This window comes from Coenobita brevimanus, chromosome 95, assembly GCF_032717465.1.
Source record: "Coenobita brevimanus isolate Jiangsu-jjx chromosome 95, ASM3271746v2, whole genome shotgun sequence".
In the NCBI taxonomy this organism is placed as follows: domain Eukaryota; kingdom Metazoa; phylum Arthropoda; class Malacostraca; order Decapoda; family Coenobitidae; genus Coenobita; species Coenobita brevimanus.
In genome coordinates this window covers 25,665,679-25,680,520 of record NC_137048.1, presented here as the reverse complement: position 1 = coordinate 25,680,520, position 14,842 = coordinate 25,665,679, and the positions used below count along the sequence as shown (strand labels likewise).

The window sequence follows — 14,842 nt, the reverse complement described above, 5'->3', positions numbered from 1 at the left end:
CTTGACTTCCGTCCCTCCAACAAGGTCCAAGCTTCACTTCCATAAGTTAGAGTTGGTATCACTACAATGTCATGTAGTAACTTTTTCACATCCATGCTCACTTCCCTGTTTCTCATCACTGCTTTCAAGGAACCAGTGACCCCTCTTCCCTGCTGCACCTCCTCAAGCACTTCACCCTACAAACTTCCATCCTTACTCATCACACCACCCAGGCACTCAAATGCACCCACACTTTCCACTTCCTCCTCATCCAGCCTCACTGCACATTCACTGACTTCACTTCTTTCAAAGACCACAACTCCATTCCTCCCTACATTTACCCCTAGATTTCATTTCTCACACACTCTCCCAGACTTATCCACCAAGCCCCACATCTCCCCCTCATCTTCATCCAACAACATAGCATCACCCACAAACAACAGTACAGGGAGTTTCCAAACACTGCTTTCTCACATTAGGGCCACTCAAACATCCACTGCCCCACCTTGCATCTCTTTTACAACCCCATCCATATACAGACTGAACAACCATGGAGACATGACACATCCCTATGTCAATCCAACCCTGAAGTAGAAAAATTCACTCAGTTCACTATCCACATGCACTGCAGCCTCAGTACCCTCATACATACTCTTCACAGCATTCAGCAACTTCCCATCTACTCCATATATTTTTAATACTTTCCACAATCCTTGTCTATTCATCCTGTCATATGCTTTCTCCAAGTACATGAAGGCTGCATACAACTTGCTTCCCTTCACTAGAAGTTTTTCCACCAAAGATCTAAGAATGAATATCTGATTACACAACCTCTTCTCTTCCTAAATCCTCCCTGTTTTTCTCCAACCAATTCCTCTGCCATTTCCCTAACTCTGTCAGTAAGCATCCTACCATATACTTTTCCTATTACACTAAGAAGACAAATGCCCTTATGATTACCACACACTTCTTTTTCCCGTTTTCCTTTATACAAGGGAACAATTATACCTGACTTCCAATCCTCCGGGACTCTTTCCTCCTCCCAGGCCAATCTGCACATCCTCCACATCCACCCCACTACCATCTCTCCCCCATGCTTCAGCACCTTTGCCTAATTTGAATGACATCATCTTGTGGCAACTTGCCTGAAATATTTCACCTGTCCATCTCACACCAATTTGGTTCATTGCTCTAACTTCCCTATCCACACATATCCCAGCTACAGATACCTCAGGTGTTCAGCATACTCTGGAGCAACCAAAAAAAGTTGGATATAGCCCCCAGTATGAGAGGTCTTCCCTATGTTGAATGAAATTATTTAGTTGTTGCAAAAATAAGCTATCAAGCACATAACTGGATTATATGGATTAACCCCTCCAAGCTAAGGATGTATTTTTTATGTACTTTCATGCTACAGTTCCGTCAAGTTATTTAATACAGTGAAAAAGAGTACCTTAGCAGCAAAGGGTTAATGAAAGTTAAATCTAACCCCACCAGTTAGAAAAATATCTCCTAATCTGAAGAAAACTGCTTTTTTTTTTTTTTTTTTTTAAATAACAGAACGGAGGAAGGAAAAACAAATGGAGAAAAAAATAATCCATACACCAGATTACTGGTGTCCTCTGTTCATAAAATATCTGTAACAGTTAGACTTGAACAGTTGTAGGTTGAAATTTGGAGGAAAACAACTCTGGGGAAGCGAGTTCCAGAGAGATGCAGTTCGGAGAATGAAAGAATTCTGATAGGCAGAAGTTCTGCAGTATGGTTGAGTGACATTCCAGTCATGAGCACTACCAGATGCCCGTGTAGCATGAGGGAAGGCATGGAGAGGTGGCACCATGGATGCAACTTCGTCTGAGCATTTGCCAAAAAAATATCTGTAAAATAATGCAAGGGAGGCAACATTCCTTCTTACTTGCAGGGGAGGTAGTTTATATGTAATGGCAGGGTTGTTAATGATTCTAACAACTTTGTTCTGAATTTTGTCTAGTTGTCTTAATGCAACCTCTCCACAACCATTCCACAAGGGTGAGCAATATTCAAGCTGAGAGCGCACATGACTCTTATAAATTATAGCTAACTGCTCATCGGTGAAGAAGTTACGGACTCTGTACAATAATCCAGGTTTCTTTGAGGCGGTTTTAGCAAGTGATCTGACATGAGAGGTCCAGCTGAGGGCACTGTTAAGTGAGACACCAAGAATTTCAATACTTTTGGAGATGGGAATATTAGTAGCACTGAAGGTAATGTACGAATCTGGCAATATCTGTCTATTAGTAAACTGTATATATTTAGTTTTACTAGCATTAAAAGAGACAAGGTTGTTTTGTCCCCATTCACTGATTGTAGATAGATCTTGATTTATGGAGATGGCTGTATTGAGTTGAGAGGTAGAGATATTTGACTTTGTAAATGGATGTCTGAGTGTGAATGAACTATGTAGTGTTGAGTCATCTGCATATGAGGGAATGGGATTGTGAGTGACAGATAAGAGATCATTAATATGAACCAGAAATAGGGTTGGCGCCAGAACTGATCCCTGCGGCACGCCGGCGTTAATTGAGTGGAAATTCGAATACACTATACATCATCTACTGTACTTTTACTCTTATTTTCCTGTCACTAAGATAAGAAGAAATCAAAGGAACAAAAGACGTTAGTCCATAGCAAGGGAGTTTGGACAGCAGGGAACGGTGCCATACTCTGTCGAAAGCTTTAGAGATATCAAGAGCTACTGCATGAGTTTCTCCAAAAAGATCAATTGATTGATGAATGGTATGAGTTACGAGATTGAGTATGTCAATGGTGGATCTTTCGGGGCGAAAACCGTATTGTCTATCATTAATTAAGTTGTTGGATTCAAGATGTTTAACAATATGCTTATTAATTAAAGTTTCAAATACCTTACCAAGAGAAGATGTGATAGCTATTGGTCTGTAATTGGAGGGGCAGACGAACTTCCTTTCTTCGGAACTGGGTGGATATTGGCTTCTTTCCATGAATTTGGGAATAAAGAAGTACATATGCATAGTCTGAATAATTTAGCTAGGACAGAGGCAAGTTCAGGGGAACACTTTTTCAAAACAATTGGCGGAATTCCACCTGGACCTGGAGCTTTCTTGGTAGGTAAATTGTCTAGGATGGATTTTACAAATCTTGTCTGTATTTTAAGTGGGGCAATTTCGGGAGAATCAAGTTCCAGTGCTGAGACATTCTGGCTGGTATCATCTATGGTAGAGTTTCTTGCAAAGGTACTAGCAAAGATATCTGCTTTCCCACGTGGGTCATTTGTAATAATGCCATCTGAAGATTTTAGTGGGGGAATGGAAGATGACTTGTTAAAGTTATTATTGAAAGAATTAAGAGTTGACCAGAATATTCTGTTGTCATTAGGGTTGTTAAGTAGTTTTGATGCTTGCTTTTGAAGAAAGTTTGATTTAGATAGATTTAATACAGCTTTTGCATGATTTCTAGCAATTTTAAATTGGGAGAGTGATTCAGGTGTTTTTTATTTTTAAGTAAGAGTTATATGCTAATGACTTTTGGGCTGTTGCTCTGGCACAATTGCCATCAAACCATTTTGGAGAGTTTGATCTTTTAGTGAATTGTTGACTTGGTATGAATAAATCCATACCAGCTAGTATTAAGTCACAAATGTGGGACTGGGTAGAATTGGGATCACTAGAGAAGAAAGACTGCCATGGAACATCAGCAAGATAATTTCTAAATCCATCCCAGTCTGCCCTGTCAAAGTGCCATCGGGTCACCCTGACAGGTTCGGAATGGGGAGGTGTAGGAGGGTTAACTAATGAGGCTTTGATGAGATTGTGGTCAGAGGATCCAAGTGGTGACAGTACCTCTATCCTGTATTGATCTGGATTATTTGTCAAGAATAAATCCAAGAGATGGGCATTATGGTCAGGATTATCAGGTATTCTGGTTGGTTGCTTGGAGATAAAAAAAGAAAAAAAATGTATCATTCCATTGATGGGGCTAACTGATCCTTCTTCCCTGTCTACAGATACCCCAGTGGTGCGGCTTGCTCTTGGGCGACCACTAGACCCATCCCGCATCAAGGAGGGTGATGACGTGTTCTTTGAGTGCACCATCACTGCCAACCCACCTGCCATCAGAATACACTGGTACCATAATGTAAGTTGCTTGGCCCACCATTTTCAAACATGCATCTTTCTTCTCATATCCTTTTTGACTACCAGTATGAATTCAATTACGGATGTGGTCTCCCTACACTCCTCTGTTATGTGGTCCTCCTCCTTTGGAAAATTCAGTGAAACTTTTGCTGTTGTGCCTGACATCTCAAAGATCTACAACAGGGTATGGCACAAGCCTAATTTATTTCCAATTGATCTGTCAATATTACCTATCCATTTTTGTGCCTTCATCACAAGTTACTTTTTAATTATTTCCTTGCTGGTGTTTCAGATGCTTACTGTTCTTCCATAACTATCAGTAGTGATGTTTCACAGGATTCTTTCCTGTCTCCAACTCTCCCATTCATCAATCATTCCTTGTCCACTTGTAAACTGACACCACCACCCTTCATTTTTCAACTCACATCTGACACTGTCCATCACAAACAGTCACTGCAGTAATCACAAAATTCATCTTCGGTACACTTTTGTGTGTGTGTGTGTGTGTGTGTGTGTGTGTGTGAGGAAGAAGGAACCAAAGGCCAGGAGTCAGCAAAACAGTTCCTTAAAAAAAAAAAAAAAAAATACAAAAGAGAGCCAAATTCAAGATCCGTTCATTTAGTCTTTCCGTCTAAGTCATTCCAATTACCTATGCCTCTATTTGGGAAACTGAACCCTTTAAGATCAATAAGACACCTACTTTTCCTCAACTTGAAGTCATGACCTCTTGTTCTTCCATCATCCAATGCAAAAAGATCCTCTGACTTCTCATATCTCTCATTTGTAACTGGGGCAAAATAAATATGTGTTTGTATTTACCTATTTGTAGTATACAGGAATTGAGCTAAGCTTGATTTGACCTGTCTCCAGATCTACATTTATCTAGTCTAGTTTTAAACACATGAATGTTTTTTGCCTGCACCATCTCTTCGTCTAAGTCATTCTTAATACCTATGCTTCTATTCGGGAAACTGAACCTTTTAAGATCGATAAGACACCTACTTTTCCTCAACTTGAAGTCATGACCTCTTGTTCTTCCATCATCCAATGCAAAAAGTTCCTCTCTATCCACCCTTTCCAGTTCTCCTACATTTCTAAACATCATGATCAAGTCACCTCTTTCCCTTCTTTCGCGCAGTGCTGATAACTTCAATTTTTCCAATCTCTCCTCATAGGTCAGTTCCCTAAAGCATGGTGTGTGTGTGTGCGTGTGTGTGTGCGTGTGTGTGTGTGTGTGTTCTTACCTAATTGTATCTTTACAGGAATGAGTCAAGCTCGTACTGTCCCGTGTCTTAAACCATATTTATCGTACATATCCTTAAATTTGTGAATTGTTTTGGCACACACTATTTCATTCGGTAGTGCATTCCATTGATCAATTGCTCTGTTTGGGAAACTGAATTTCCTTACGTCTTTATCACCTCTCTTCTTATGCAGTTTTTTGCAGTGTCCTCTTACTGATGCTTCTCCATATGTTAAGTAATCATTTATGTCTATTTTCTCCTTTCCTGATACGCATTTATATAGCATTATCATGTCACATTCTCTCCTGTAGTGTTGGTAGATTCAGTTTATTTAGCCTTTCTTCGTAGCTTAGGTCCCTTAAGCTTGGTATCCATCTTGTAGCGGCCCTTTGAACTTTTTCAATCTTGTCTATATGCTTTTTGAGATGAGGACTCCAGACTACTGATGCATATTCCAGGGTTGGTCTAATGAATGATGTTATTATCCTTCTTAGCATGTCTTCATTTATGTATGTGAATGCTATTCTCATATTTGCAAGCAGTGTATACATGTTCCGTACCTTCTCGCTGATGTGGTCAGCCGGAGATAGTCTGTTATTGATAATCACACCTAGGTCTTTCTCTCTTTCTGATGTGTATAGGGTTTTATTTCCTAACTTATAATCCCAATCAGGTCTTTTTCCACTTTTACCAAACTTTGCTGTGAAGAGTATGTACGAGGGAGCTAGGGCTACTGTGCGAGTGGATGGTGAGCTGAGTGAGTTCTTTGATCTCAATGTGGGACTGAAACAGGGGTGTGTAATGTCTCCATGGCTGTTTAATATATATATATGGATGGGGTTGTAAAGGAGGTACAAGGTAGGGCAGTAGATGTGGGGGTGGCCCTAATGAATGAGGGTGAGATTTGGAAGCTTCCGGTGTTGCTGTTTGCTGATGATACAGTATTGTTGAGTGAAGATGAATGGGAGTTGCAAGGTTTGGTGAATGAATTTGGGACAGTGTGTAGGAGGAGGAAGCTGAAAGTTAATGTAAACAAAAGTAAAGTTATGGTGTTCGAGAGGAATGAAGTCACAGAGTGTGCAGTGAGGTTGGATGGTGAGGATATGGAGAATGTGAGTGCATTCAAGTACTTGGGTAGTGTGATGAGTAAGGATGGAACTTTGGGGGATGAAGTACGTGAAAGGGTACAGCAGGGAAAGAAGGTTGTTGGCACACTGAAAGCAGTGATGAGAAATAGGGAGGTGAGTATGGAAGTTAAGAAGTCACTGCATGATGGTATTGTGATCCCTACCCTGATGTATGGAAGCGAGGCGTGGACCTTGCAAGAGGGGAACAAGTCAAGAGTGAGAGCAGTGGAAATGAGTTACTTGAGAGGAGCATGTGGAGTGACGTGGAGGGACAGGTTGACGAATGAAGAAGTGAAGGAACGTTGTGGGGTAGATGTGGATGTGGTTGAAAAGATTAGGAGAAATACACTGAGGTGGTTTGGACATGTGGAGAGGATGGAGAATGAAAGACTGACTAAGAGGGTGTATGTAGGTGAGGTGGAGGGAGGGAGAGGGAGGGGTAGACTGAGGATGAGGTGGAGGGATGGAGTTGAGAGGTATATGAGGGAGGGGGGGGTGAGCTGGGGGGAGGGGAGTCAAATGGTGGGTGACAAAGTGACTTGGAGGCGTTTTGTCTGCGGCCACCCTTTGCGGGATTAGGGCGTCGGGCTATAGATAGATAGATAGATAGATAGATTACATGACACTTGTCCACATTGAATTCCATTTGCCATGTACTACTCCATTCATGAAGTTTATTTAATTCTTCTTGTAGCTCTTTACAAGAGTCTGTGTTAGTAATTCTCCTTTGTATTTTTGCATCATCTGCAAACATATTCAGATAGCTCTCATTTCCAGTGTTACTGTTTATATCATTTATATACACTAAAAACATGATTGGTGCCAGCACTGAACCCTGTGGTACTCCACTAGTCACTTCTTTCCATGATGAGTAGTTTCCTCTTAGTACTGTCCTCATTTCTCTTTTTATGAGAAAGTCTTGCATCCAACAAAACAGTTTGCCTCGAATTCCTCCTTGATGGTGCAGTTTCCATAAAAGTCTCTGGTGTGGTACTGTGTCAAAAGCTTTCTTGAAATCTAAATAGATACTGTCCACCCATCCTTCCCTTTCCTGTATTGTGCTTGTTACTCTGTCATAGTAGCTCAACAGATTAGTAACACACGATTTTCCTTTTCTGAAACCAAACTGTCTTTCTGTTATCATACTGTGTTCTTCTAGATGGTTTACCCAAGCATTTCTTATAAGTTTTTCTAATACTTTGCTTACAACACTGGTCAGTGATACTGGTTGGTAGTTGAGTGGATTTTGTCTATTTCCTTTCTTGAATAAGGGGACAATATTTGCTTTTTTCCAAATATCAGGTAGTTTACCTTGACTCAAGGATTTCTTGAAAATTAAAAATAATGGTTTACTTAACTCCTTTGCACATTCTCATAATACCCAACATGAAATTTCATCAGGACCACTTTCTTTCCCTCTGTCTAATCTACTTAACTCCTCCTGTATTACTTTTTCTGCTATTTGTATATCTGGTAGTATGTGTGGACATGCGTGTTCCACATAGTCCCTCTCAAAAATTTTTTTCTTCTGTAAAAACTAATTGGAAATTCTTATTTAGTGCTTCACAAATATCTTTCTCTTGTGTATAAGTGATTCCCTCGTCCATAATGGATTGTATTATATCTTTTACTTTAGTTTTGCTTCTGATATAGCTGTAAAACAGCTTTGGTTGATCACTACTTTTATTTATTATATCCTCCTCAAACTGTTTTTGGGCTTCCCTCCTTATTCTTGTATAGTTGTTTCTTGCCTGTTTGTAATTATTATACGCCCTTTCACTATTGTGTCTTCTGTATCTATTCCACAACAAATCTCTTCTTTCTTTTGATTTTTTACATTCTGTATTGAACCATTTCTGTATTTTCTTATCTGCTTCTTTGTGCTGTGGGATGTACTTCTGGACTCCTATTTTATAAAATTCACAAAATTTTTCATATACAGCATTTAAATCTTGTCCTCTAAGCTCATTTTCCCAATCAACTTCTAAGAAATACTTCTTTAGGTCTTGATAATTTCCCTTTTTATAGTTTATGCTCTTTTTGTAACTATCATTGCTGTTTACTATGTCATATGCTATCCTGAGGTTATAATTTAGTACTGCATGATCGCTTTTGCCGAGTGGAGGGTGATATATTAAACTGTCAATATCATTTTCTTGCCTTGTAAATATTAGATCTAGCACTGAAGGTACATCAAGTCCTCTTTTTCTGGTGGTTTCCCTCACATGTTGCGTTAAGAAAAACTCTTGTACAAGATCCAGGAGCTTTTGGTCCCAACAGCTTTCATGGCTATTTATATCTAGAGTATTTCAATTTATATTTGTATTGAAGTCCCCAGTTAGTATAATTCTTTCCGATTTCTCTTCCATTTTATGTAGCAATGATCTTACACTCTGAATTGTATTCTCTGCCAAGTCCTCATATTCGTCTCTTTCCCATGTGTTTGATCTGGGTGGCATGTACAAATTGGCTACAATTACTTTACCTTCAGATATGTCGATCTCTACTGCAATCAGTTCTACTTGTGATGGTATATCTAGTTTTATTTCCTTAACTTTTAGATTTTTCTTAGTTAATATTATAATTCCTCCACCTTTTTTTAAATATCTGTCTCTTCTCCATATATTGTATTCCTCTAAGTTTAGTATGTCATTTGATATCCTTGGTATTAATTTTGTTTCAGTTAGGCATATTATTTGTGGTTCATTTTCTCTGACATAATCATTCATCTCTAGTAATTTAGATACCATTCCATCCACATTTGAGTACTGTACATCAACTTTATCATCTTGTTTATATACTTGTCATGACATGGTTCTACTACCTTCCTCCTTTTTCTTCCATCCTGTTTGTGTACCACTTTCGTACCTGCAATCCTATTACTGTACTTTGTAAAAAAATTTCTTCTTCTCCTCTTCTGATCTTCCCTCATTTTTTGTTTTTGCTTCCTCCCTTTTCTCTTTCAGTAATTCCAGTTCCTCTTGTGTTAGGCAACTTTTTATCCATACATGTGTGTGTGTGTGTGTGTGTGTGTGTGTGTGTGTGTGTATGTGTGTGTGTGTGTGTGTGTGTGTGTGTGTGTGTGTGTTTACCTAATTGTATTTACCTAATTGTCTATCTATCTATCTATTGCCAGACGCCTCAATCCCGTTTGGGGTGGCCACAAACAAATCGCCTCCAAGTCGCCCTGTCCCCCGCCATTTCACTGCCCTGCTCCCAACTCACACCCCCCTCTCTCATATACCTCTCCACCCCATCCCTCCATCTCATCCTCGGCCTCCCCCTTCCTCTTCCCCCCTCCACCTCACTCATATACACTCTCTTCGTCAGTCTTTCACCCTCCATCCTCTCCACATGGCCAAACCACCTCAGTGTGTTCCTCATAACGCTTCCTATCACATCCACATCCACACCACAACGCTCCTTTATATCCTCATTCGTCAGCCTGTCTCTCCATGTGACTCCACAGGCTTCTCTTAAATAACTCATTTCCACTGCTCTCACTCTTGACTTGTGTCCTTCCAACAATGTCCAAGCTTCACTTCCGTACGTTAGAGTTGGTATCACAATACTGTCATGTAGTAACTTTTTCACTTCCATGCTCACTTCCCTGTTCCTTATCACTGCTTTCAAAGAACCAGCAACCTTTCTTCCCTGTTGTACCCTTTCAAGCACTTCACCCTCCAAACCTCCATCCTTACTTATCACACTACCCAAGTACTTAAACGTACTCACATTTTCCAATTCCTCACCATCCAACCTCGCTGTACATTCACTAACTTCACCTCTCTCAAAGACCATCACTTTACTCTTCCCTACATTCACCTTTAGATTCCTTTTCTTACACACTCTCTCAAACTCATCCACCAAGCCTTGCAGCTCCCCTTCGTCTTCATTTAACAACACAGTATCATCTGCAAACAACAGTACAGGGAGTTTCCAAACACTATCCTCTCTCACCAGGGCCACTCCAACATCCACTACCCTACCTTGTACCTCTTTTATTACCCCATCCATGTACAGATTGAACAACCATGGAGACATGACACATCCCTGTTTCAAACCAACTTTCAAAGAGAAAAATTCACTTAGTTCACCATCCACGCGCACTGCAGCCTTCGCACCATCGTACATACTCTTCACAGCATTCAACAACTTCCCATCTACTCCATATATTCTTAACACTTTCCACAATCCTTGTCTATCCACCCTGTCATATGCTTTCTCCAAATCCATGAAAGCCGCATACAGCTTCTTTCCCTTCTCCAGAAACTTTTCCACTAAAGATCTAAGAATGAATATCTGATCTACACAACCTCTTCCCTTCCTAAAGCCTCCCTGTTCTTCTCCAACTAATTTCTCTGTTCTTTCTCTAACTCTGTCTATAAGTATCCTATCATACACTTTTCCTATTATACTAAGAAGACAAATGCCCCTATGATTACCACACACTTCTTTTTCCCCTTTTCCTTTGTACAAGGGAATAATTATACCTGACTTCCAATCCTCCGGGACTCTACCTTCCTCCCAGGCCAATCTGCACATCTTCCACATCCATTCTACTACTATCTCTCCCCCATGCTTCAGCATTTCACCACACACTCCATTAATTTTTGGGGATTTCCCCGATTTAACTTTCTTCATTGCTTTCACAACTTCTATCCTACTGATTTCTTCCTGTCTTCTCACCTCCCTCCTTCTCCCAGCCATTCCCCAGCCACTTATACTCGCATTACTTCCATCCTCTACGTTCAACAATTCCTTAAAGTGTTCTCTCCATCTGTTCACTTTTTCTCCCTTCTCCACTAGTAATCTACCATTTTTATCTTTCACTCCCCTGCTAACTTCACTTCCACCCTGTCTTACTCTTTTCACTTCTCTCCAGAACATTTTCTTACAGTCCCTCCACTTTACACTCAAATTCCTTCCAAATTCCTCGTCCACTCTCTTCTTACTCTCTCTTACTAATCTTTTCACCTCTCTCTTTCTTTCTACATATAACTCTCTCTTCCGCCTCTCAACTTTTTCCATGCCCCTGTTTCTCATCCATTCATTATATGCTTTCTTCTTTTGTGCCACAGTCTGTTTCACTTCTTCAGTCCACCACGCTGTTCCATGCACCCCCCTCCGTCTTCTCTTCCTTCCACACACCACATCACATGCTGCACATATTTCTTCTGTAAATATCTTACACACACCTTCCACGTCTCCCATCTGCTCCAATTCAAATTTGCCCAATCGTTCCTCCACTTCTCTCTTATACTCTGCCTTTTTCTCATCCTCTTGTAACCTTTCCACTCTCCTTGCAACTACTCCTTCCTCTCGTCTTTCCCTTCTTCTATTCCTCCATCTTACTTGCATTCTAATTCTGGCCACCACCAAGTAGTGGTCAGAAAGTCCACTCCCCCAACCTCTATACACTCTTGCATCCTTTACACATCTTCGCATCCTTTCATCCACACACACATAATCAATCATTGCCTTCCTTTCATTCAGTTCACCACCCACCCTTCTCATCACTCGCCATGTATACCTGTGGATCATTTTATGCCTGAAGAGGGTATTGGCTATCACCAACCCCCTCCCAGCACAAATGTCCACTAACGCACTCCCATTCTCATCTATCTCAGCAGGCACACCCCACTCACCAACTATTCCATCCACCTTCACATTCCCAACTTTACCATTCATATCACCAATCAAAAACACTCTCTCATTCCTTCCAAACTTTTCCATGCACACTTCCACATTTGTCCAGAACTCTTCTCTCACTCTTCGAGCACGATCTTGCGTTGGCGCATACACACACACAATCGCCCACATTTGTATTCCAACTTTCAACCTTACCCACACAATCCTTGACCCAACTGATCCATAATGTCTTATGCTCTTCTTCCATCTTTTACTCACAACTATACATACTCCTTCCTTTGCCCTCTCATTCTCACCTACTCCTGCACATATACCCCATCCATACTCCCATTCTCTCACACTTTCTCCTCTCCATTTTGTTTCAGTTATTCCACATACATCCACTTTCGCACCCTCAAGCACCTGGACAATCTCTCTCTCTTTCACCTCATCATTCGCTCCTCTTACATTCCATGTACTCATTACCAAGTCCTTTGTCCGGTCCTGGGTCGTCATCGTTTGGTCAGTCCTTGTCCGAGGCTTCTTGTTTGTTTTTTTAGTTAGTTGTTTTCCGGGGAGGGGCACTAACCCTCCGCCAACCCTTTTAGTCGCCTTTTACGACAAGCAGGGATACTGGGGGAGTATTCTTTTAAACCCCCCTACCCCCAGGGGGTACCTAATTGTGATATGCAGGAAATGAGCTATGCTCGTGTGGTCCCGTCTCTGTTTCTCAATAAGTCAAATTTAGCTTTAAACTCATTTAAGTTTTTAGACTGGATGATCTCTTTGTCCAGGCTATTCCACAGGTCTATACATCTTTAAGGAAAACTATATTTCTTGATATCCTTCAAGCAGCTTGGTTTCTTCAGTTTCATTCCGTGTCCTCTTGTTACTCTCTTATCCCATAAAAATAGATCTTCTTTGTCAGTTTTATCTACTCCCACCATGGTCCTGAACACTGCAATCATGTCTCCTCTCCTTCTCCTTTCTTCTAGGGAAGGCAAATCCAGCTTTTCCAACCTCTCTCTATACGACAGATCTGCCAGACTGGGGACCATCTTGGTTGCTGTTCTTTGTATTCTTTCAATCTTGTTTATATCTTTCTTTTTGTGTGGGGACCACACTACTGCTGCATATTCTAACCTGGGGTGAATCGTGGCCACTATCAATTTTTTCATCATCTCATCCATATAATGAAAAGCGACTCTTATATTAGTCAGGAGTTTATATGTCTCTCTAACTGCCTTGTTAATGTTTTTCAGGTGACAAACTGTCCTGGACCAGCACTCCCAAATCTTTCTCTTCTCTCGCTTTTGTAATTGGTTCATTACCCCTCAGATAATTCAATGATGGCCTCTTGGTACTTTTACCCATTTCCAATATTTTACATTTCTTTACATTAAATTTCATTTCCCACATCCAGCTCCAATCATGTATCCTATCCTGATCCTCCTGCAGCATTTTACAATCCCCCTCAACCTCTACCTTCCTCAAGATCTTTGCATCATCAGCAAACAGACTTGCATAACTGTTCAGTCCATCTACCATATCATTTACATAAATCAGGAACATTACTGGTGCCAACACCGAGCCCTGTGGGACTCCACTTGTTACTTCCCTCTATCCAGATATCCTATCCTTCATTACTCTCCTCATTTGTCTGTTACTCAAAAAGTCTTTCATCCATTCCAGGAGGTTCCCCTTCAGTCCTCCTATATGCTCTAGTTTCCACATTAGTCTCCCATGAGGTACCTTGTCAAAGGCCTTCTCCATATATAAATACACACAATCCACCCAACCATCTCTCTCCCATAGCACGTCAATCGCTCTTGAGTAAAAACTCAACAAGTTGGAAACACATGACCTTCCACTTCTGAATCCAAACTGACTTTCAGCCAAAATATTCATCTCTTCCAGATATTTTATCCATCTATCTTTCAGAATTCTCTCACACAATTTTCCGACCATGCTGGTTAGGTACACTGGTCTATAATTCCGGGGTTCTTCCCTGTTTCCTCCCTTATAAATTGGTACCACATTTGTCCTCTTCCAAAAAGATCCTTGAGGCACTTTCCCCTCTTCCAGAGAACACACAATTAAACTGTGAATCTTATCTGCCAATTGTTTTCTGCATTCCTTCAGTACTCAGTTAGAGATTCCATCTGGTCCTGGGGCTTTTCTCACATCTTGAGTTTCCAATAATTTATGCACTTCCTGTACTTCCACTTTTATATCGTTTATCACTACATTTCTAGTCACTCCCTCCCCTTCCACAAACTCACTTTCATTAGTGAAAATTGACTAGAAACGTTTGTTTATTATTTCTGCTTGCACTGCTGCATCTTTATAGACCTCTCCTTCTACCTTCAGTTTGGTGATTCCTTCCTTTTGTTTCAGTTTGCCATTGACAAATCTATAGAACAATTTGGGTTCATCCTTACAATTGTCTATTATATCTTTTTCAAAATTCCTTTCTTCCTCTCTACGTATTCTTGTGTAATCATTTCTAGTTCTTTTATATTCTTCCTTTGTTCTGTTGTTACCTCTCTTTCTTCAATTGTTCCATGCCGTGTCTCTCTCTTTCTTTGCTATCATACACTTTCTATTAAGCCACTCTTTTTTTCTGTTTTCTTTCTCCCTTACTCTTGGCACAAATTTTTCCACTCCTGAATTATAGAAGGCTAGAAAAATATCCCACTTCCTCTGTATC

At 40.5% G+C, this 14,842-nt stretch overlaps 1 protein-coding gene across 1 annotated transcript in view; it reads left to right on the top strand.

Annotated features, from left to right (window-relative positions):
- Positions 1-14,842, top strand: part of LOC145413260 (uncharacterized) — an 82,916-nt gene that overhangs the window by 52,161 nt on the left and 15,913 nt on the right. The window contains exon 8 of the mRNA XM_080282989.1: positions 4,001-4,131. Coding sequence (XP_080139115.1) covers positions 4,001-4,131 — 131 coding nt within the window. The remainder of the gene's footprint in view (positions 1-4,000; positions 4,132-14,842) is intronic.